This window comes from Natator depressus, chromosome 6, assembly GCF_965152275.1.
Source record: "Natator depressus isolate rNatDep1 chromosome 6, rNatDep2.hap1, whole genome shotgun sequence".
Lineage (NCBI taxonomy): Eukaryota > Metazoa > Chordata > Testudines > Cheloniidae > Natator > Natator depressus.
Genome location: NC_134239.1, coordinates 109,573,734 through 109,599,264, shown reverse-complemented (window position 1 = coordinate 109,599,264; position 25,531 = coordinate 109,573,734). Strand labels below are relative to the sequence as shown.

Below are 25,531 nucleotides of genomic sequence, written 5' to 3'. Positions count from 1 at the left end.
CTCTGGCCGTACACTGGAAGACCTTTCATCCTGTCTACCACTTGAAAAACAACTGCATTGACTTACGGAATGGCTTGGTTCTTTCGATGTAAAAGGCTAGCAGCCTCCTGAGGTTCCGAGAGCATAATCTGTGCTCCTCATCCAATTTATGAGGTTTTGGAAAGACGACAAGTAAATATACGTTCTGGCCTGTATAAAACTGAGAAACTACCCTGGACAGGAAAACCGGGTGCAGTCACAGGCGGACCTTGTAAAACACCATATAGGGCAGCTCCGAGGTAAGCTCCCTAATCTCATAGACCCTACGCGCAGACGTTATCGCTACCAGAAGCAAGACCTTCCATGAGAGTAGAATCATAGACTATCAGGATTGGAAGGGACCTCAGGAGGTCCATCTAGTCCAACCCCCTGCTCAAAGCAGGACCAATCCCCAACTAAATCATCCCAGCCAGGACTTTGTCAAGCCTGACCTTAAAAACCTCTAAGGAAGGAGATTCCACCACTCCCCAGGTAACGCATTCCAGTGCTTCACCACCCTCCTAGTGAAAAAGTTTTTCCTAATATCCAACCTAAACCTCCCCCACTGCAACTTGAGACTATTACTCCTTGTTCTGCCATCTGCTACCACTGAGAACAGCCTAGCTCCAGCCTCTTTGGAACCCCCTTTCAGGTAACTGAAAGCAGCTATCAAATCCCCCCTCATTCTTCTCTTCTGCAGACTAAATAATCCCTGTTCCCTCAGCCTCTCCTCATAAATCATATGAAGGGAGCAGGAAGCCAAAGGCTTGAAGGGGGGACCTGTGAGCCGTGACAGCATGAGATTCAGGTCCCAAGGAGGGACAGGGTCATGGACATGGGGATAGTCACTCCAGACCTTTCAAAAACCAGACCGTCATGTCATGAGTGAAGACTGACCTGCCCTGGAATGGAGGGTGGAAGGCTGAAATAGTGGCCAATTGAACCTTAACCGATGAAAGAGACAGGCCCTGGAGTTTGAGGTGCAGAAAGTAGTCCAAGATCGACTGCACTGAAGCCAGCTCAGGCCGAATACCCTGGTTTGAGGCCCAGCACGTGAACAGTTTCTCTGCTCTGGGGACTGACGGCGTTTGGCTGCCCTTTGAGGAGGGCTCATGGCTGGCTTACCCACCTGGGGAGACGGCGCACTCCTGCTCCTCTGCATTCAACCATGCAACAGCCAAGCTGTCAGGTGCAGCGCAGCCAGGTTCGTGTGCAGAAGACTGCTGTGGTTCTGAGACAGCGGATCCGGCCAGAGGGGCGGCTGCAGCAGACCCACCACTGAGAGGTCCAGCAGGGTGCCGAACCAGTATTGGCAAGGCTAAGCCGGGACTATCAGGATAACCTTCGCCTTGTCCTGTTTCATCTTCTCAAGGACTCTGTGGATTAATGGCACTGATGGGAAGGAGTACATTCGGGCCCCCAACCACAGAAGCAAAAACGAATCTGACAGGGAGCCTCTGTTGATCCCCCAAAATTGAGCAAAACATGTAGCACTTCCTGGGTGGATTTGTTTGCGTTCCGGCAGAACAGGGAGTTCCCCACCTTTGGAAGATGATGCTAACCACCTCTGGATGGAGTGACCATTCGTGGCAAAACCAAAAGGTCCTGCTGAGGTGATCTGCCAACACGTTCCTGGCCACGGGAAGGTGCATGGCAATGAGATAAATGGCATGCTGCTCACAGAAGTCCCAGAGCGCTTCTTGCAGTGGGCTGATGATCAGGTTTTGCTTTGCTTGCTGATGTAAAACATTGCAGCGGTATTTTCCTTTAGGATCTGCAGCACCTTGCCCTTCACATGAAGCAGGAAAGCCTGATAGTCCAAGCAAACCGCTCTGAGCTCTCTGACCTTTATGTGGAGGGAACAATCATCTCACGACCAACAGTCTTGTGTGCTGATATCAGCCAGGTGGGCCCCCCACCTCAGGTTCAAGGCATCGGAGACCAGTGTCAGTGATGGGGCTACAAAGGGAAATGCCTGCAACACTGATCCAGGTTTCACCCACAATTTCACGGATGACTGTATGTGATCCAGCACCCTGACCACGCGGTCTAGATTGTGCTGTTGGGGATGGAGACCGAAGACAACCATGCTTGCAGGGATCTGATATGGAACCGCGCGTGACTGATTACGTAAGTATAGGCTGCCATATGGCTTAACAAGCTCAGGCACGTGTGAGCTCTCACATGCAAGATCAGGTTTGACATGGCTCAGAAACAGGCATCCAGAAGGAAGGCTTTGGCTCTTGTGGAGTCGAGGACCGCCCTATGAAAGCTGTCTGTTGCACCAGTATTAAGGTCGATTTCTTTTTATTAACTGGCCCAGATTGTTGCAGGTGGAACATACCAGATCGAGGCTCCTTTGACCCTCACCCCGAGATCTGCCCTTGATGAGCCAGTCATCAAGGTACGGATAAACCTGGACCCCTCGATGCCTCAGGTAAGCAGCCACTGGCACCGTGCATTTTGTGAAAACTGGCGGGGCTGCTGAGTCCGAAGGGAGGCATCATGAATTGGAAATGACGCTGGCCCACCACAAAACAGAGGAACCATCTGTGTCCTTGAAAAATGGAGATATGAAACTATGCGTCCATCAAGTCGAGGGCGGCGTAACAGTCTCCAGGATCCAGGGAAGGGATGATGGAGGCCAGGAAGACCATGCAAAACTTCACCTTTTTGAGATATTTTTTGAGGAGTCACAAGTCCAGAATGGGTCTTAAGCCCCCTTTCACTTTCAGGATTAAGAAACAGTGGGAGAACCCCCCTTCCCGCTCATGTCCTGAGGAACCTCCTCCACCACTCCTAGCTGTAGGAGATTTTCTACTTCCTGAGCAAGGAGTTGCTCATGAGAAAGCCATCCCTTTTCAGGGACCTAAGGGGAGTGGGAGGGAGGGGCAGCCGAGAATTGGAGGGCGTAGCCCAGAGATGATATACCGAGCATCCAACGGTTTGAGGTTACTCATGACCAAGCCAACTGGAAGGCGGTTCAGGAAGGAGTAGGGTGGATCCTGAGAACTGACTCAGGCGCGGTCCTCAAGCACATCCTCAAAATGAGCGCTTCTGGCCCTCTGGGTATTTTGCTGGACAGGCAAACGGGAGGTGGAGGGGCAATGATGGCTGAACCCTGAATCTTTGTCTGTTCTCCTAGAGGAGCCCTGCTGAGGAGATCAAGGCCTAGGAGGTGGAGGCAGTCTGAACGGTTTTCTCACCATCTGCGGTGTGGCAGGCTTAGTGAGCGGAAAGCATCTCTAATGTCCTCGAGTCCATGCAGCCTTGCATCCGTCTGCTCCAAGAAGCGCCCCCTTCCGTCAACGGAAGGTCCGGATGGAGGACTGTATCTCCTGGGACAGACCCACAGACTGAAGCCAGGAACTGTGCCACATTACCATGGCCGCGGCACTGACCCTAGCCACTGAATTGGCCGCGTCCCACGCCATCTGGAGGTACCTTCCTCCAAAATGGTGGTAAACTCCTGGCCCAAGTCCTGGAGCAGGGAGTCAAACTTTTTGAGGGAGTCCCACAGATTAAAACTATATTTCCCCAAAAAAGCCTGGTGGTTTGACACCCTAAACTGAAGTGTGGCCATTGAATAAATGTTCCTTCCAAAAAGATCCAGCCTCTTGGTGTCTTTATTTGTGGGTGTGGAACTGGCTTGCCCTTCCCTGTCCCTTTCATTGGCCGCCGAGATGACCAGTGACCCTGGAGGCGGGTGGGTATAAGTATTCAAACCTTTTAGCAGAGATGAAGTATTTATTTTCAGCTTGCTTGGAGGTGGGTGGGATAGAACACAGGGATTGTCAGAGGGCCTTGGCTATGTTTAAAATCCTGTCATACACTGGCAATACGACCCACACAGGGGCTGATGCCGTTAGCAAGTTGAATAAAGTGTCAGACTGCTCTGCCATTTCTTCCATCTCCAAGCCTTAGTTTGAAGCCACGCTCCTGAGCAGGACTTGGTACTCCTTAAAGTCATCCAGTGGACTGGCATGCAAGGGCCCTACTACCACCTCAGCTGGCAATGAGGACGAGGATTGGACTACTGGGGAAGGGCCTGGAACATTGTCCCCTGTAGGGGAAGGTTCCTTTGGAGTGGATACCTGCTCTTCAACCCCCAGTATCAGATTCCACTCCACGCACCGAGCCCAGTGCCGTCAGTGCCAGGGGTTGCTTCTCCAAGTCAGCAAGGGAGGAGAAGTGCAAGAAGGGCATCGGCATGCCCCACACATTCCAATATGGCCACTGTGCAGTCCACTGGCTCCTAGGTTGGCAACATGGTAGTTGAGGCAGCCTCAGGCGCCCACAAGGGCCGCTGCTGCTGTCACGGTGAGGGGCTGAAGTTCCGCTCCGCTCCAGACGAGTCCCCTTCTGGTGACCATGGTGGGGCTGTAGAGGCTGACCGTAGCTGCGGGAGAGTGATGCCTTGAATAGAGGGATCGGCGCCTATCCAAAGACCCAAGTGGGGATACTGGTCACCAATGCTGAACCAGTCTGGTGCCTGGGGGGAACGACACACCAACAGAGATCTGCACCAGGGAGTTGACTGGCAGGACGACGACTGGTGTTGGTCGTACAGAGACTGATGCCTCACTGTGGGCAATTCGCACCATGTTGATGGTGACCACGAGTGCGGTGCTGATGACTTGGGCTGTCTGACAGGAGATCCAGGTTACAGAGTCGGGAATCTCAGCCCTGGAGACAGGGAACGCTGTCTTTGCTCCAGGGACCGATGGCATTTGGCTGCCCTCTGAGGAGGTCTCATGGCTGGCTTACCGGCCTGGGGAAACTTAACTGTATCTAAGGTCGTGCACAGCACCGGGAGGATTCTCTGGTCCCTGGCCGCCAGGAGGCTCTCAGACGTTAATAGCCCTGCCAAGTGCCTGGGGCCCCTACTGCTCCCAGGAGTCAAAGGCGGATCCCTAATGGGGTTGAATGATCCAGCAGGGGATGAACCATCTTGAGGATCTGGAGTGGGCGGACGGGCTGAACTGGGTCCTTTGCCCAACTCCCCTGGACTTAAGTTCCCGCTAAGCTGCGCAGCCGCACAGCAGGCTATCAAGGGCCCAGCCCAGCTGAAGCTGCCGCAGCCAGGGAGAGGCTCCTCTCCCCCCAGCACAGCCAGCCGGAGCTACTGCTGCTGGAGAGGGACACCTCTACCCCCGCTGGCGTTGCTGCAGTGAGAGAGGGCTGGGGGGAGTCCTCCCTCTCTGCCGCAGCTCCGGGGCAGCCTGCATCCCGGAGTTCACACCCCCAGCCAGAGCCCTCACCCTCCCACCCCAACCCTCTACCCCAGCCCAGAGCCCCCTCACCCCCCCCCCAATCCCCTCCTCCTGGCCCCATCCCAGAGCTTGCACCCCCAGCCAGAACCCTCTGCCCTAGCCCTGAGTCCCCTCCCGTAGCCAAATCCCCTCCCCCACCCCAGAGCCAGCACCCCAAGCCAGAGCCCTCACCCCCCTCCCAACATATCCCAACCCTCTGCTCGAGCACCGAGCCCCCTGGCACGCTCCGAACCCCTTGGCCCCACCCCCACCACACATCACCTCCATATTGGCGCACATAATAAAATTCATTCTGCACATGGACGTAAAAAATTAGAGTGAACACTGCCCTTGACCCTTCTTGCACGGTGCCGGAGAGTCTCATTTCTTCAGGTGCTCTTTGGCACCAGCGAAGGACAGCAGTGCTGGGCAGAACTTGGTGCTGGAGGTGCACTCCACACCAATGCCGAGGTGCTGGGTGAAGAGTCAGAGTGGAAAGGCTCTGACGCTGGGCAAAGCGTAGCCTCCATGAGGAGGGCCCTTAGATGAATGTTGCGCTCCTTTTGAATTCTAGGATGAAAGTTCTTACAAATGCGACACTTGTCCTTCACATGTGACTCTCCCAAGCACTTTAGGCAGCTGCTATGGGGGTTGCTAATGGACACAGGCCTTTTACAGAAAGAACAAGGCTTAGAACCTATGGACCATCCCTGCTGGGACTCTTACTTACTAACTACACTACTTAACACCACTAACTACTGTAAACAAACTATATACAAAATTAACAAGCAATAAATGCTAGAAAGAACCACTATCCACTTGAGAGGCAAGGGAAAGGTGCTCTGACCAGCTGTCACAGATGGTAAGAAAAAAGAAAAGGAGTACTTGTGGCACCTTAGAGACTAACCAGTTTATTTGAGCATGAGCTTTCGTGAGCTACAGCTCACTTCATCGGATGCATAGCATATCGTGGAAACTGCTCAAATAAACTGGTTAGTCTCTAAGGTGCCACAAGTACTCCTTTTCTTTTTTCTTTTTACGAATACAGACTAACACGGCTGTTACTCTGAAACCTGTCATTATGCAGATGGTAAGAAGGAACTGAGAGGGTGTATGGCCGGTGGTGCCTAATTTACCAACGCATGAACGTGGCACTCCAGAGGGTGCCACTGCCAACCCTACAGATACTGCTAAGGCAAAAAAAAATCTCAGACTGTGCACGTGAGCGTGCACACACCAAGAATGGAATCGACATGAGCAGGCACTAAAGAAGAAAAACCTATTACCTAGAGGGAGCTGTATGTCAGTAGCCTCCTCCACAAAAATCTTGCTTAGAGTGGGGAGGAAAGTGGATCACCTGCCATATATGGGAGAATTCACAATTCAAAAATCTGAATTTAAGTACTGGATATTTAGATTAAAAAAACAGTTTAGTTTTCATCCAGCTGAGGAGAATGTGAAATATTTATCTAGTACTTGTATTTAACTTTAGACCTTAATAGTTCTAATAACTGCTCCACACCTTCTAGGGGTAGCAAGCAGGATGACAGAGTAATAACGTGGCAGAAAAGTTTCAACACTGGGGCAGCTTTTCAACAGTAAGGCAGTAATAAATATTCATGCTTTTAATTTTATATACTTTTATGTTGCATTCCAATTGTGCAATTAGTTTTGTGGGAGCCATGTCTAAAAAAAGTATTTTTTGGAGCTTCATTTCGAGAACTCTCTTAGAGATGTGAAATCATCGGTTTGTGTTTTCTGCTAATACAGTGGAAACAGGTTAATGACAAACTAATTTCAGATGAATGTGCATTTCTTAGGGCTTTTTCAAGAAAGCCCAATTACTGCTTTCTCTTTTGTAACTTGTTGGTCAACATTACTTGACTGTAAATAACTTCTGGAATATGTTGAGCTGTAGCTCATGAAAGCTTATGCTCAAATAAATTTGTTAGCTTCTAAGGTGCCACAAGTACTCCTTTTCTTTTTACTGTTAACTTTGGAATCCTTTTACTTGTTGAACATTTCAATAAATAAGATATATAAATAACTATTCAAGACAAACTTATGCATAGGTCCAAGCTATTTCAGCTATAATTTCAATGTTTTTCCAGCAAACATAGATGCACACAATGTAAATTATCAAATTTCACTAATCAGTTTATTTTATTCTAACATTTAAGTATCTGAAAAGTCTCTGTAGTATATCTACCCATGCATATAGTATAAAATGTGTGAATCTGTTTAAAACAAGAGTTTGCTCGGTAGTCACAGAATTGAAAAAATGCACATCAGTTTTGATTATAAAGGCTCTGTTTTCCTTAAATTTGTACAAATTGTAATTTCAAAAGCATTTACTGTGAGCTGAGATTAACATAAAATGAGTACTCCAATGATCTGATAATCTATGTTTAACATATGATCACTCGAAAAACCATTTGTAGCAGGGTGGTCACCCGCTCCAGCCCTGACAGGGTAAAAGTCAGCCCTGGAAGAGGCCTAAGGGCTGGGAGAAAAGCCCAGGCTGATGAACGGATCATTGATGAAGGGATCAGCAGCAGCTGTGGCCAGCTCAATCAGGGCCCAGCTGGCCCCTATAAAAGGGCAGTGGGCCAGGAGCAGGCAGTCTCTCTCTGACAGCAGAGAGAAAAGGACCTGGCTGCCTGGGAGCTAAACAGGAACCTGAGGTGGGGCAGCGCTGGGGGAAGGTAGGAGGAGCTGGGGAGCTCATGCTGGGAAACCCCCCAGGCTGCAGGGCATTGTGTGGGGCCTAAACAGGTTCTGGGGCTGCAAAGGGGCAGCCCGGGGCTAGGTAGAGGCAGTAGGTCCTACCTCCCCATGCCTATGATGGCTGGCTTATACAGACTGCAGTTGGACCCAGTGAAAGGGGGCTAGATGGTGACTGGCAGTAGCCCATAGGCTGAGGCAAGGTGGGATTAGGGGGTTTGGGGGTTCCCCAGGGAGGGGAGACCCAGAGACTGGGGGGGGATACTGCTGGGGCAGAACCTCCAGATAAAGGGGCACTGGGGTCTGGAAGGGACATGGGGACCAGCGAGAGGCGGGACATCGGCCAGCAGGGGGCACTCCGGAGGCTGGTAAGCTAATTCCCTAGACGACCAACAGGAGGTGCTGCAGGGTTGAGTCCCACCCTGTGACATCATTCTATTGTTGATCAGGACACACAACTGTATGCGCAACAGACATGGGATAGATTTAAGAGTCGGGTCGCAACTTCGTTAATGTAACACTGGATAGGGGTGCTATGTGCCCACACTCTGCCCTCCCATACCAAGTATTTAACTGGTTCCAGTGTGGGGCTACAGGGCTCCCGCCACATAGCCAATAACTCAGAGTATACCTTCTCAGCCTACCCCGGCACTGAGCTCAATTCTGAATCCTTGCTCCCTTTCCATACATGGGGAGAGGCAGACGCTACCAAGGGGATAGATATCTCAGTCCAGAAAGAATTCAGGTCTCCCCATCTCCTATAGGCACAAGGTCCACTAACAAAATCCAGGGTCTTGTTTACCTCTGGGAGCTGGACCTTCTAGCTTTTATCTGCTCTGGACACTGGCCGCAAGTTGCAATGAGCTGAACAGTCTTCCTCTTTCCTAATATTAAACTTTCATATCCTATTTCTTTCAGCCCAAATGTGCTTCCATGATGCTGCGAGCCCACCAGATCTATTGCCAGAAAAATTATTTCCTCATCTCAAAAAGAGGCAACTGGTCAGACTCACAGCATCATAAAACCATAACTTCTATGCTGCAACTAAAGGGAGGGAGGCCAGGGCAGCTAACAGAAGCAAGAAGTTTTTGAAAAGCTTGGGAGAGTTTAATGGGCAGAGGAACAGAGGACATGCAAAAACTATTCCACTAGCATTATCTCCCCTGCCCCAGCTAATGGAAAGGTTGAGGACCTAAAGAGGAGGAGGGGCTGGCCCCCATCTTGCCACTATTTGCTCTTAAATCTTCCTCACCCCTTCTGAATTCTGTTATATTCCCTGCCATTCCTCATTGATTGAGGGGGAGAGGGAAGCATTGATATGGGAACTAAAGTCTTCCCACTATTCAGTGATGAGTGTAATGCATAAACTGTGGTAATAAATGCTGTATAAATATTAACTAATAATCATTATACATGATACTAACTTTTCAGTCCAAACATAGTCAACCTAAATGTCTTATATTAACTATTAGAAAACCAGAGCTGCCTTTTTTTTTAAATTATTATTAAACTTTGCAGTTTCTTCATTTATTTATTTTAAACCTGTCATCCTGGCAACATATTGTGCAATGTGAAATAAGAAGCAATCTTATGCAGAGAATCACAGCTATTGGACATTGATTGGGCCTATTAGGTCATGCAGTCTATTGCCTTGGAGGTGCAAGGTAGTTCTCTACAGTATCTTCTCCAGTAAATCATTCTAGCACTGAGATTTTCCTTTGTACACAAGCAGATCTTGTGTTTAGGACTTCTTTTTGAAATTCTGTAATTTAATCTATCATAGATAAACTTGTCCACATACACTTTAGACCTAAACAATTACTCTCCTTCACTGGCGTTTATACCCTTTAAATATTAGTAGATAGTTATCATATTCCCTTCTTAATTATAACTCTGCCAAACTATACAAAGTTATACATTTTGAAGAAATGTATCCCTCCAGCCCCTATTCAATTTTTAAATTCTTAATGGTTTGATTTTTATGGTATACAACAGGTAACTTACCTTCCCAATATTTCCAGTAATTCTGCTATGCCATTATGATGTTCTGTTTCATAAATAAACCTAAACAAATGAAACACAGTTTTAGTCAGTCAGTATTGACTATATATAGACCTATCTCCAAGACATGACTTCGTATCTATCTGATGTTTCATGTAGCATCAGAAAAATGTGAAGTGGAAAATTAGTACTTCAGACAGTGTACTACCATTTATATTCAGCAGGCTGAAAAATCCATTTTTTAAAATATAGTATGTACAAGTCAGGAATATATTTGATTGTTTTGGATAATTAAATCTTTAGAGTTGCTTCTTTTGCTGTGCTTACAAAATGATCTATTAATAGCAATAATTAGCCACTTTGAATGCTTTTATTTTAAAAATTTACATGGTCCTAGGACTACAAGATACTCATGTTGGTTTTGCTTCCTTGCAACATCTGTTCTGTAGCAGAACTGCATACCTGGCACAGTAATGCTGTCAATGGCATATCCATCTGTACTGAACTGGCACAGTAAGTTACTGTTCTCTAACCACCTACACTGAAGAGAAAAAACGAGCAAACATCCTTGTGCTTTTCCAGTTGTCACATTTTATGCAGGGGTAATGATCAAAAACTGAATGCAGTCAAATTATATTTTAAAATTAAGACAATACTGAGTGTGTAGCATAATGCTATAATTTATTCTCCCATTTGTAAGGCAAACGTGTGTGAGGTGTTCCAATAATTCCCAGATATTGATCTAAAAGATTTGTTTTGCACTATACATTTGTTTCCAAGATGATCAGTAATAAATAGGACAAGTCAAGCCTCCACATTCTGTTTTCTCTTTTGGTGGAAAGGCACAATTTGTTGGGTTTTTTGGAAGTTTTCGAAAACTCTAAAGCTCCACGTTTGTCCAATTTATACTTCAGATAGGTTTTGAAAACACTTGTTACAAAATTTCATCAACAAAATTTAGAACAGAAAACAGTTTCCCATTTTAAAATGTTTTTATAGAATGGATTCAAAACAGTTTGCTTTGAGTATTATTTTCCCCAGAAAAAGTAACTCAGTTCAGATAAGAAAATTTTCAGCAAAAAATGAAATGGGTAGGAAAATCCTTTTTATTTGATAACATTAATTTCATTTAATTGTTAAACACCAAAACAAAGAAAATATTTAAAGTAATAAATACACAAGGAAAAACTTTAAAATCCATCTCCCAGTACCAGAGAGCCATATAATTTTTACTTATGATTCAAGGAAGCAAGAAAAGAAACTCTGCTTAAACCTGGCCTGGGAGTTTCACTGAGAACCTGCAGAATCACACCAAATATGAGCAAAGTAAATGTTTTAGAGAGGCGTACATTACATTAAAAAATGTACATGTGACTATTTTTCAGTTAAGTTCAAGGCTTAAGCAGTTGAAGGAACTTGTTTGTAAACTTATTTTTCTCCTTAGAATTTTATGCCCAGAAGTACTATACAAAATTTCTATCCAGATTTGTTGAGATGCATAAAGACTTCAGTTTCTATGTCCTTGAGAATTCAGTTGGTAGATAAAGGCTTCTTCTTTATACTTTGAGAAGGGTGCTCTCTATACTATAATCTAGATTTCACTGCAGCATTCCTCATGTAAATTTCAGAACAGAAGCAGAAAAGTGAAAAAAATGTCCATCCATTGTTTATACAAACTACTAAAAGGTGAATGGGTAGAATATTTGTCACCCATTCAAAAGATGTACTAGAAATGACTAGATTTGAAATCTTGGCTTCCATTACATAAAAACACTGCCAATGCGGAAAAAAATGGCAGAATAAACCTCCAATCGGATACATTTCAGATATATTGTTTCATGAAATTGTGCATTCCAGCATTAACTTAATCAAAACCCTCTATTGGTTAAATAAATTGTAAGCAAATATGCACTCCCTTTCTGTCTTTTCTTGAAATCCTTTTCCCTGAAACAAAACATAACAGTACTTCATCTAAGAAAGAGTGGGGTTCAGTGTATTCAGGACCAAGAACCACTGCATGAAGACAGAGCAGATGGGGCGTATTCTCTATTTTTAGGCAGTTCCTCAGTTCCTTTTTCTAAAAGCATTTTCTAGAGATAAGATCCCTCTACACCTGAACTGGCAAAAAGCTGTTGTGCAGTTGGCACCATTCTCTCCAAGGGGCCACATGTTCGCTTTTAGGAGGAAAAGTGTACAAGGGGCAGAGACAAGAAAATGTGCTATATACAAGTAACACTGCTATACAGCATACTGGATCTACAGAAAAACGAGATGCATCAAACAAAGGGCATGGCTTCAAAAGCTGAAGTCTGTGGAACCCGTACTGAGACCCTATTGTGCAGCAAACTGATTACTTGCAAATGGAGTAGTGATGAGTCCATATTTGAGTATATATCAATCATATCCTGTCTAACATGAAGCCCATATATGCCAGCTGTTTGCCGCTACATGCTTGGAAATCCACTTAACACTTTAATATCATGTCACACTGAGGTGCTGATATAGGTCAACTATAAATTTGGAAACAGTCATGAACTGTGTTTCCCGTGAAAAATTTCAAGGTATATAAGTTTAGCTTTTCCCTTCCCTCCTTAAAATTCCTTCCAAATTTCTAAAGCCTTTTCCAACTTTGCTTTTTCAGAATGTTCTACATGGTACATTACTGCAGTAGCAATTTTGTATGGAGCAACTTACTAACAAGCCAGATTTTGTTACCCTTATCCACAAGCAGAGCTCTGCAAGTATCTATTTCAACAGGGTTTCATGGTAGTAAGTTTCTACTCAACAAGGGCCAGGGAGGCAGAAACTAGCTCTGTTTTTGCGGTGGGTTGCTACTGCTGCACTCAGAACTCCAACCCCCACTGATTTTAAGGGTATGTCTACACTAATTAAAAAACATGGCTAGCCTGTCCAGCTCACTCAGGCTCGCAGGGCTTGGACTAAGAGGTTGTTTAATTGAGATGTAGATGTTTGGGCTTGGGCTGGAGCCCAGGCTCTAGGACCCTGAAAGGTGGGAGGGTCCCACAGCTTGGGTTGCAGCCCAAGCCCGAATATCTACACCACAAATGAACAGCCCCTTCACCCGAGGCAGCTGGCACAGGGCAGTTGCACGTTTTTAATTGCAATGTAGACATACCCTAAATGCCTTACTCTGACCTTCTGAATTTACATCTGTGTTTATTGAACTGGGGTGCGTATGTGTGCATGCGTGCAAAGTTTGGACAAAGTAACAATAACTATTAGAGGGGATCACTATCTATTTACTCTAGTGGTTACTGCCACAGATAATATAAACATTTTGATAAAGTGCTTAGGGGGTCATTATTTTTATTCTAAGCCAAATATGCTGAAAGCAAAAATCCAAATAAGCAATGTGTTCTGTTTCCTAAAAATACTCTCTGGATTCCAGAGAAACAGAAACATTATTGAAAACAATACTGATATAATATTTAGCTGACAAGGTCTAATGTTTATTTAACTGAAATCTAGCATACAAACGGTTCACTATAATGAACTCAATTTTTAGCAGTATTTTTTAGGTTACTCCTCAACCATTCCCTTAAACTTGTGAATTTATAAACATTGATTTATCTAAAGTCAAGATAGGAAGGAAACTCAGGTAACAGTGCAATAATACAAATAGGCATAATATCAATTAAAGAGTAATTGCATTCCTGCAACATACACTGGGGCAGAACATTTCAAAATAGCTCAGCCTCAGTTCAACAACCTTCCAATTGGAGCTGAGTTTGCGCCAATCGGGAAGTCTGAGAACTTAAAACTATCCAGTTACGAATACTGGATATGATTCTATATGCAAAAAAAAATTAATAACCCAAATTCACAACCAAAGTGGTGGAAGCAAAGACATTACTATTACTATTTCTTGCAAGAGCAAATACACTTTCAGCAACAGTACCATTGTGGTGCTTTGACACCGATTATCAGGACTACCCCTAATTTGACATCTTTTGCTTATGCAACCTCAAACTGTACTTGCTTCCCTCAGAAATGGAACTTGCCCTTTGAAGTGAGTTCCTGCACATGTATTTTCTTCACCTGTGTTGCCATATCTGTCCCCAGGATATATATGTATTATGAAAAACAAACAAATGTATCTCTGTTCTATGATATTACAAACAACGAATAATAATAATAATAAAATATGCACTGAACTCGGTAACATGGCGCTATCATTCAAGCAACTCATCCCTGATAAAGCACTGTATAAAAAGTCAAGTTGACACAAAACTGATCTAAATGCAGAATCTCAAATGTACCCAAACTGCAGCTATAAAATTTATCACATGCTTTACTTCCCCTGATTTGGATCCCACTGAGAATTGCTTAATTAAACAGATGCCAATATTAGACACAAACATGTTTACACGGAATAAAATAACGAAGATTTTGCTAATAAGGGACCAAAAAGTCTAAATTACTATATCTAATCATATGTACCAAAATACAGAGCTGTGACATACCTATAAAATATATTATTAATTTGTTTCCTGATGTAAGCTCTTAGGCCTAAGAATTTCCCATATATTCTGTGAAGAGTAGTTTTAAGAAAATCTCTTTCCCGAGGATCTTCACTGTCAAAGAGTTCTAAAAGCTGTGGAAAAAGAAAGATACATTTTACTCAAATCTAATGCATTTTAAATCAATTTGGATTTAAAGCTTGAAGATATATTCATTTTTACCTCACCTGCAATACAAACTTCTGATCAATATATTTCTTAGCTACATTAGGTTGGAAATCTGGAGATTCTAAAAATCTTAAGAAAAATTCATAAACAAGCTGAAAAAAATCCACAAAGAAATAACATTAGTTTTTTTGATACAATATTATATTTTTGTAAGCAGTACAATTACAACTCAATTCTGACACTGTTCAAAAAGAAACTTCCTAGTTCAAGATCGTGTTATACATTATTTTTATATCACTTTACAGCAAGAGTAATACTACAATTTGGTGCAGGGAATGTATGTCATCAGGCGCTGTATTTTCTTACAGTGCTACATTCTTTAAACTGCAAAGAATTCCCAAATACTACATTCCTGAATTAATTTTACTTCATACCAATAGATACTAACATTCATGGTGTTCAGTAATACATATTTTGAAAAATCTTTTACTTTGCGCTCACATTTTTCAAACATCTAAAGCTAGAACCTTGCCATAGATAAATAATAAAAATAAAGCTTGAATAATAACAATAATCAACTAAGGCTCACTTTAATCTTTATTATTTAATTTAAAATCATATGTTTGTACTGAAACAAGCAACACACTTTTGACCTCTAAAACTACAAAGATTGATTTTCAGTGTAATTTTCTTTTCAGTTGTTTACGTATTAACATCTTTTGAAAGATTAAAACTAATAATTTCAAATTACACAATGTAATTTCAAAGACTGTCCAGCTCTTAAAATTAACTAAATGTATTTTTGACTGCAAAAGAGAATTTACACTGGTGCGTTTAACACACAGTAGGAAGACACATTATTGCAAAATAGTATTACACAATTTAGTTACTATTTAGTCAAATAAAACGAGGAGATTGCTAATTACCTGTAGGTGAGGCCAGGCAGCTTCTAGAGTTGGTTCATCTTCCTCTGGATCAAATTCTGCCCCCGTTGGATTAGAAGATGGTGGTAATGTTCGAAACATGTTAACTGCAAACTAAAATCACATGTATCTTTAAGAACTCTGAAACAATGGAATTATTTAAAGATGCTTACTGAGATGAGGATTCTTTATAAAACAAGTATTTTAATACCACAAACATTTATCATTTAAAAACTGGTATTTAATACAACAAATGCTTAACAAAAATGATTAGCTATTCAATTAAAACTTCTCTGTAGATTATAGCTCACAGAACATTTTCAAGTCGTGTTTCAAGTCTAAACATGCAGAGAGAATTCTGTTACCACTGATATATTTTAGAGTAATGATGTTAGAGAACGTTTTACAGAGAAAGCATTTACAAAGAACTATAAAATTGGAAGCCAGAACAATGGAGACTAAATAAATGTTCACTCATATATGCCCTGTTCCAAGAAAAATGTCCCCACTTGTTATGACAGAAAACTACCATACTATGATTAAAACGTTGACATATCTATAAATTCAAAGATCCATTTCTCACAATTAGTTACATTCTGTCACCTTCCTGTTTACTATCAATCACTGGCAAATATTCTAAAAAAATATTCTTGCCCTGAACAATTTTCAAAAGATTAGAAAGACATGAGATTCTGAATTGGTCTTGCATATTCTAGCCTAAAATTTTACCTGCTCCCCCAGCTAGATTAGTAAGAATCTTAACTCAAACTCATTGTACAATTAATGGAATACAAAGTAGCAGCGTTTACTTAAGTTTCTGTAGTGAGTAAATGCCAATTTACAATGGAGACATCATATACTCACAAAAAATTAATGCGTTAACTTGTGGAAACTGCACAATCAGTTCATTCCTTCCACATTAAGAAAGAAAAGGAAAAAGGACTCCTCCATCTCAAATGTCATCAGCCCAGGTTTTAGTGTGGACCCTACAGTGCCCAACATGTTACATGGTAATCATTTGAATTTATAATTGTCAAGATACATCCAGTAGCGCCAGAAAGGCTGTGTCCAGACTGATTTAAAGTCTGATTGTGAAGGACACATCAGAAGAGGTCACATGCTGTTTCAGTTTGACTGCCACCACATTCTCAACTGAACTTGCTCAGAAAAAGTTGGAAAAATTAAGGAAATTGGCAAGACTGCTGACATCCAGTCTGTTTCTTCAAAAGTTGTCAAACTAATTTTTCAGGTGGCTCATAGACTGCCTTCTCGATTAAATGGATTATTTCTCTTGTTATGGGGAGCTAGTTGTCTCTGCTAATCTGCGTTAGCCAAGAATGGCATGGGTTTGCTTTACAGATAGTATTCTATACATGTTTCAAAACATCCAAGGTTTTGGTTTGTGACTGGTCCAACCTACTCGAGGTAGATGGGCTGTGTGGCTTTCTTGGCTCTGTTTCTGTTTCCGTTTCCTTGATTTCAGCAAGGCCACATCTGTTTGATTTTTATCAAAAAAGACAGTTACCTTTTCCGTAACTGGTGTTCTTCTAAATGTGTTGCTCGTGCCCATTCCATATTAGGTGTGTGCTCTCGCCACATGCACCAGTGCCGCAAGTTTTTCCCTCAGCAGTATCCGTAGGGCACCAGCTCTGGCGCCCCCTAAGGTGGCTCAGTATAAGGGGCACTGCCGGCTCCCGCTACCCTCAGTTCCTTCTTGCCGGAAATGCCAACAGTGGGGAAGGAGGGCGGGTCCTGGAATGGACATAAGCAACACATCTCAAAGAACACCAGTTACAGAAAAGGTAGCTGTCTTTTTTTAACTGTCTTTGAGTGCTTGCTCATGTCCTTTCCATATTAGGTGACTCCAAAGCAGTATCCCTGGAGGTGGGAATGAGTTCACGGACGTATAGATTGCTACACAGCTCTGCCGAGTCCAGCGTTGTCCCTGGCCTGCTGTGTGATGGCATAATGAGCCATAAACGTGTGGACAGAGGACCATGTTGTGGCTCTACAGATATCCTGGATAGGGTTGTGTGACAGAAGGCCGCCGAAAACACCTGAGCTCTCATTGAGTGGGCTCTGACAATCGGTGGCGGCAGAACCCCTGCCAGGTCATAACTGGTCATTATGCATGAGGTAATCCAATTGGAAATCCTCTGCGAGGACACCGGATGACGCTTCATCCTATCCGCTGTAGCGATGAAGAGGTAAGTCAATTTACGGAAAGGCTTGGTATGTTCTAAGTAAAAAGCCAAAGCCCTCCAGACATCCAGAGCGTGAAGACATCTCTCTTCACTGGTCTTGTGCAGTTTGGGACAAAACACTGGGAGGAAGATGTCCTGGTTCATATAGAAGGTGGAGACCACCATTGACAGGAAGGCCAGGCGGGGCTGCAACTGAACCTTATCTTTGTAGAAGACCGAGTATGGCGTTTCTGAGGTCAAGGCCTTAATTTCTGAGACCCGTCTTGCCGATGTCACCGCCACCAGGAATACAACCTTCCTTGACAGATGGGAAAGGGAGCAGGACCCTAGCAGATCAAAGGGTGGAGGACCAAGTTAAGATCCCACTGTGGAACAGGAGCCCCCACCTGCAGGAAGAGTCTCTCCAGCCCTCTCAAGAATCTGACCGTCATGTCATGAGAACACAGTCTGTCCTTGGATCGGTGGGTGAAAAGTGGAGATGGCCGCGAGATGCATTCTAATGGAAGAGTGTGCTAGACTCTGGTTCCTTAAATGGAACAGATAGTCCAGGACAGCCTGTATGGAGGAACGCGATGGAGAGATGCCCCATTCAGACACCCAGCGGGAAAACCTTGTCCACTTGGCCAAGGTAAGTCAGTCTAGTTGAGGGCTTCCTACTTTTCAGGAGGACCTGTTGGACTTATTCGAATAAGTCCACTCCTCTAGGTTCAGCCATGCAGCATCCATACCAAAAGGCAGAGGGACCCGAGGTTGGGGTGTAAGAGCCGACCGTAGTCCAGCGACAGCAGGTCCAGTCAGTTGGGCAGGGGCCAAGGAGGAGCCGTTGACAGGCTCATCAGCGTGCCGAACCAATGCTGTGAGTCCACAACAGGGCAATCATGAAAACCTATGCCTGGTCTCTCTTGATCTTTTCCAGGGCCCTGCTGATGAGTGGAATCGGAGGGAATGAGTACATCAGGCTCCCTGACCATGACAGGAGGAAAGGATCGGAGAGGGAGTCTTTTTGTTCAGACCCTGTCAAGAACAAAACCGGTGGCATTTCCTGTTCTGTCTGGTAGCAAACAGGTCCACTTGGAGTGCCCCACCTTTGGAAGATCATGCAGGCTACCTCTGTATGCAGCGACCACTCATGGTGAGAGGAGAAGTCTCTGCTGAGCTGGTCTGCCAGCTTATTCCTGATGCCAGGAAGGTGACAAGCTTCCAGATGCATTTTGTGGCTGATGGAGAAGTCTCAGAGTGCCAACGAGAGCGCTCCCCCTTGCCTGTTGATGTAGAACATCGAGGCTGTGTTGTCCATCAGGACTCGTCCACCTTGCCCTACAGGTGGGCCAAGAAGACTCTGCACGCCAGCTGGACTGCTCGGAGCTCTTTGACGTTTATGTGTAACTGCACCCCCTCCAGAGACCACCTCCACTGTGTCTGGAGGTTGCCGAGATGTGCCCCCCAGCCAAGATCAGAGGCATCCGACACCAACTCAATGGAGTGAGGAGGGTGGTCGAACGGAACCCCTTTCAGGACTGTCCCGCAGTCGGTCCACCATCTCAAAGTAGTAAGTATCGCCTGGGGAATGGTAACGATCTTTTCCAGGGGGTCTCAGGACTGGGAATAGATAGTCACCAGCCATTGTTGCAGGGGCCGCATCTGGAGCCTGGCATAGAGGACCACAGAAGTGCACACTGCCATGTGACCCAGCAGGCACAGACAGACCCTGACTGTAGTCAAAGGGAATGCGGAGACTTCTGCAATGAGGTTCGTCGATGCATGGAACCTTTCCAGCAGCAGGAACGCTCTGGCGCAGGTAGAGTCAAGGAATGCTCTGATTAACTCTATCCCCTGCACTGGCACTAATGTCAACATTTTGTCATTCACCAGTAGGCCCAGAGAACGGCACGTGGCTTGAAAGACCGCGACATCCCTTCGGACGTGAGGCCTGGAGCAGCCCTTGACGAGCCAGTCGTCGAGGATGGGTAGATCTGGATAAGCCGGCACCTGAGGTAAGCCACCACCACTGACATACACTTGGTAAACACCCTCGGTAGTGTCGCCAGGCCGAAAACCATAAACTGGTAGTGGTGGGGCTCCACCGTAAACCGGAGGACGCGCCTGTGTCCTCGAAAGATCACTATATGGAAGTATGCGTCCTTCAAGTCGAGGGCGGCATACCAGTCTCCCAAATCCAGGGAGGGGATAATAGAAGCCAGAGAGGCCATGCAGAACTTTAGCTTCTGTAGGTACTTGTTGAGGTCTTGCAGGTCCAGGATAGGTCCTAGAGCGCCTTTGGCCTTTCGGATTAAAAAATATCAGGAATGGAACCACTTTTTCCTGTACTCAAGAGGAACTTCTTCCACCGCACCCAGCTGTAATAACCCCATTACCTCATGCATGAGGAGACCCTTCTGAGAGGGGTCCCTGAAGAGGGATGGGGAAGGCAGGTGGGAAGGGGGGGTAGAAAGGAACTGGAGGGTATAACCCCGTTCCACTGTGCTGAGGACCCAGCGGTCCATGCTGGGAGGAAAGGGGAAAGGCGGCTGAACAACACTGGGAAAGATGGATCCGGTGAATAGTCTGGTAGGTTGCCCTTGGGCACACCCTCAAAACGACCGTTTGGCCCCCTGCTTATTGTGGGTCAAGCCCAACTGGGCCGAGGGGGGTGGCTCGGGCGGCGCTTGTAACCCTTGGCTTGTTTATGGGGCTTGTCCTGCCGAGGCAGGGTCCCCTGGCCCTGAGACTGCTGTGGTTTGAACTGCTTATGCGCCGGGGCTGGGACGTAGAGACCCAGGGTTTTCAAGGTGGTGCAGGAGTCCTTGAGGCCACGCAACTTGCTGTCTGTTTGTTCCGCAAATAGGGCCCCGCCGTCGAAGGGCAAGTCCCGCAATGACTGCTGGGCCTCGGTGGACAACCCAGAAAGAAGCAGCCAAGAGACTCGCCACATGGAGATAGCGGAAGCCATGGTCCGGGAAGCAGCATCAGCAGCATCCAACGCCACCTGGAGGCAAGTAGAATACAGACACTGCATGCCCAGCTAGCTCGGGTATAAACAGCAGTGGGGAGACACAGCTGAGTAGAGCAGAGTGCCCTATCTGCCTGAACTCCCAGAGTATATACCCTACCCAGCTCGCTACATGTCCAAAAAGTACCTCCCACATCTACTCTATTTTTTAGCAGTGCAGTGTCCCACAGCCTCCTGTACGGTGAAGCCTTTCCCTACCAGAGGGAAAGACTCTGGCAAAGGGGAGGCAGTGGGAAGAAGCGCTGGCAGTTTTGGCAGAGGGGAGGGAGCAGGACATTGCACTGCTAAAAATAGCAGTGCAGATGCGAGAGGCACTGCTTGGGCACATAGACAGTCTTGTAGGGTTCAAGCCCTGGGGGTTCAGGCATATAAGGTACTCTACTCGCCTAAGACATATCTCACCGTTTATACACTGCTATTTATATCCATGCTAGCTAGGCATGCAGTGTCTGTAGTCTGGCTGTAAATGTAGACATAGCCCTAGTAGCTTAAACAGAAGATGCGGAAACACCCACCCACACAGTGGAGGTTCCCCTTCACTCCATATATTGGAGATTAAAGTTAGTCATATGTATCCATGTATATGATGCCAGCAGCAGTTAAACTCTTTTGGCTACTAATAAATAAATACATCTAGCTGTAAAGCAACTAATCCAATTTCTATATATTCTATTTAAAAGAGGAGACAACATTTTTAGTGGAAATATCTACATGTTCATTAACATTAGAATTATTCTTATCTTCTTACATCTCTGCAGCATGAAGGAATTATCTAGGGCTGTCGATTAATCGCAATTAACCTCACATGATTAAATCAAAAAATTAATCTCTATTAAAAAAATTAATCACAATCACAGTTTTAAGTGCACTGTTAAACAATAGATTACCCACTGACATTTATCTATTTTGGGATGTTTTTCTACATTTTCCAATATATTGATTTCCATTACAACACAATAAAAAGTGTACATTGCTCACTTTATATGATTTTTAATACAAATATTTGCACTGTAAAAATGATAAACAAAAGAAATAGTATTTTTCAATTCACCTCATACAAGTACCAGATTACAATCTCTCTATTGTGAAAGTGCAATTTACAAATGTAGCTTTTTTTTGTTACATAATTGCACTCAAAAACAATGTAAAACTTTAGAGCCTACAAGTCGACTCAGCCCTACTTTTTATTCAGCCAATCGCTAAGACAATCAAATTTCTTTACATTTACAGGAGATAATGCTGCCAGCTTCTTATTTACGATGTCATCTGAAAGCGAGAACAGGAGTTCGCATGGCACTGTTGTAGCCGGCATTTCAAGATATTTACGTGCCAGATATGCTAAACATTCGTATGCACCTTCATGCTTCGGCCACCATCCCAGAGGACATGCTTCCATGCTGATGATGCTAGTTAAAAAAATAATGCGTTATTAAATTTTGGCTGAACTTCTTGAGGAAGAATAGTATGTCTCCTGCTCTGTTTTACTCGCATTCTGCCATATATTTCATATTATAGCAGTCTCGGATGATGACCCAGCACATGTTCATTTTAAGAACACTTTCACTGCAGATTTGCCAAAAAGCAAGGAAGGTACCAATGTGAGATTTCTAAAGATAGCTACAGCACTTGACCCAAGGATTAAGAATTTGAAGTGCCTTCCAAAATCAGAGAGATGAGGTGTGGAGCATGCTTTCTGAAGTTTTAAAAGAGCAACACACTGATGCGGAAACTAGAGAACCCGAACCATCAAAAAAGAAAATTAACCTTCTGTTGGTGGCATCTAACTCAAATGATGAAAGTGAACATGCATCGGTCTGCACTGCTTTGGATCATTATCAAGAAGAACCCGTCATCACCATGGAAGCATGTCCTCTGGAATGGTGGTAGAAGATGAAGGGACATATGAATCTTTAGCGCATCTGGCATGTAAATATCTTGCAATACCAGCTAAAACAGTTCCAAGTGAACATCTGTTCTAACTTTCAGGTGACACTGTAAACAAGAAGCGGGCAGCATTATCACCTGCAAATGTAAACAAACTTGTTTGGCTGAGTGACTGTCTGAACAAAAAGTAGGACTGACTGGACTCATAGGCTCTAAAGTTTTACATTGTTTTATTTTTGAATGCAGTTATTTTTTATACTTAATTCTGTATTTGTAAGTTCAACTTTCATGATAGAGACTGCATTACAGTACTTGTATGAGGTGAACTGAAAAATACTATTTCTTTTGGTTTTTACAGCACAAATATTTGTAATAAAAATATAAAGTGAGCACTGCACACTTTGTATTCTGTGTTGTAATTGAAATCAATATAGTTGAAAATGTAGAAAACATCCAAAAAATATTTAAACAAAATTTATTCTATTGTTTAACAGTGCAATTAATCATGTGATTAATCATGATTAATGCTTTTAATCGCTTGACAGCTCTAGAATTAACCCTTTGTAACCTTGAAATGTTTCACTTTTTTTTTTTTAAAATACTGTGCCTGAATTCTTGAAAAATCAGTATAGGTGCCTTTGATCATGAGCTATAATTTACTTATATTGTGCTATAGGTATGCCTGGTGATTTAGGCATACAAGATGATAGGTTACTGCCTTGAAGCTCTTTCATCTGTCAGTCAAAGAAAGGGGATACATGCAACACAAAGAAATATCAAACTAAAAACCCTCCAAAAAACAAAAAAATCAACCCCCCACTGCCTCCCCCTACCCAAAAAAAGAGAGTTACCATTTCCATTCTTCGAGATGTGTTGCTCATGTCTATTCCACAATAGGTGTGTGTGCTCGCCACGTGCACCGGTGCTGGAAAATTTTCCCCTAGCAGTACCCGTAGTGGGGAGCGCCCCCCGCGACCCCTGGAGTGGCACCTGTCTGGCACAGTATGAGGGGAGCTGCGCGCTCACCCCACCCTCAGTTCCTTTTTGCCTGACAACTCCGACAGAAAGGAAGGAGGGCAGGATGTGGAATAGACATGAGCAACACATCTCAAAGAACACCAGTTACGGAAAAGGTAACTGTCTTTTCTTCTTCGAGTGATTGCTCATGTCTATTCCACAATGGGTGATTCCAAGCTATATCTGTTAGAGATGGGTAGGAGTTCACAAGTTCCCAGAATGGAGAACAGCCCTGCTGAACCTGGCGTCATCCCTGGTTTGGGGATTGATCGCATAGTACCAGGTGAATGTGTGAACCGAAGACCACATGGCAGCCCTACAAAATGTCCTGGATGGGGACACGGGCCATGAAGGCAGCCGACGAGGCCTGCACCCAAGTCGACTGTGCCCTCACAATGGTTGGTGGGGGGACACCCACCAGCTCATAACAGGAACGGATGCATAAAGAGATCCAACTGGAAAGCCACTGAGTGGAAATCGGCTGGCCCCTCGCGCGCTCAGCAGAGGCGACGAACAGGTGCAAGGACTTTCTGAACGGCTTGGTCCACTTGAGGTAGAAAGCCAGAGCCTGCCACACGTCGGGTGTGTGGAGACAGTACTCCTCACTGAACGCGTGAGTCTTGGGGCAGAGGAACAGTCCTAACCCATGTGGTAGGCGGAGACCACCTTCGGAAGGAACGCAGGGTGTGGGTGGAGCTGGACCTTGTTCTTATAGAGACAGTGTACGGTGGTTCAGAGATCATGGCCCTGAGCTCCGAGACTCGCCTGGCAGACGTGATTGCAACCACCTTCCATGAGAGCACGTGGCCAGTGGTTCAAACGGGGGCCCTGTGAGACGAGCCAACACCAGGTTTAGGTCCCACCGGGACCGGGGGGGAGGGGAGTCTAGAATATGAAAAAACACTGTCCAGACCCTTAAGGAACCGGCCAGCCATAGCATGGGAAAATATCGTGTGCCCTTGCACCGGCGGATGAAAGACTGATACGGCTGCCAAGTGCACCTTGACTGACGAGGGCGCCAGGCCCTGGGCCCTCAGGTGGAGGAGGTAATCAAGGATAAGCTGGATCAGGGTGGCCACTGGAGAGACACCCTGGTCCGCTGCCCACCTGGAACACCGGGACCACTTTGCCAAATAAGCACGGTAAGTGGAGAGCCGTCTACTTTCGAGGAGGACACACTGAACCTGTTCTGAGCACATCCTTTTCTCTCCACCTAACCACTGAGCAGCCACGCCATAAGGTGAAGAGCCGCTAGGTTGGGATGGAGGAGGCAGCCCTGCTCCTGAGAGAGCAGGTCCGGGCGGAGCGGCAATGGCCATGGCAGAGCAACCGCCAGGCCCGTGACAATCCCGTAACAATGCTGCCTGCGCCATGCCGGGGCAATCAGGAGGACCCGGGCCTTGTCCGTCTTTATCTTCTCCAGGACCCTGCTGATTAGAGGGAACAGGGGAAAGGCGTAGAGAAGCCAGCCTGACCAGGACAGGAGAAAGGCATTGGAGATAGCGCCCCTCCCCAGGCCCCCCGGGAGCACAATTGGGGACATTGCCGGTTCTGCCGAGTTGTGAATAGGTCCACCTGGGGAGTTCCCCACCTTCGGAAGAGCTGGTGGGCCACTTCTGGGTGGAGGGACCACTCGTGTTGCGAGGAAAAGTCCCTGCTCAAGAGATCCACCCTCTCATTCCGGGCGCCCGGTAGGTGGAAGGCCTTCAGGTGGATGTCGTGGGCTATACAGAAGTCCCACAGTCTGAGGGCTTCGTGGCAGAGGGCAGAGGATCGGGGCCCACCTTACCTGCTGATATAGAACATCGAGGCCGTGTTGTCCATGATGACCCTGACTACAATGCCCTCC

At 45.3% G+C, this 25,531-nt stretch overlaps 1 protein-coding gene across 2 annotated transcripts in view; it reads right to left on the bottom strand.

Annotated features, from left to right (window-relative positions):
- PPP2R5C (protein phosphatase 2 regulatory subunit B'gamma) overlaps nt 1–25,531 on the bottom strand; it is a 190,843-nt gene that overhangs the window by 61,611 nt on the left and 103,701 nt on the right. For both annotated transcript variants that reach the window (XM_074956247.1, XM_074956248.1), the window contains 4 exons: nt 15,571–15,681; nt 14,704–14,796; nt 14,480–14,610; nt 9,999–10,058 (listed from right to left, as the gene is read on the bottom strand). In XM_074956247.1, coding sequence (XP_074812348.1) covers nt 9,999–10,058; nt 14,480–14,610; nt 14,704–14,796; nt 15,571–15,681 — 395 coding nt within the window. The remainder of the gene's footprint in view (nt 1–9,998; nt 10,059–14,479; nt 14,611–14,703; nt 14,797–15,570; nt 15,682–25,531) is intronic.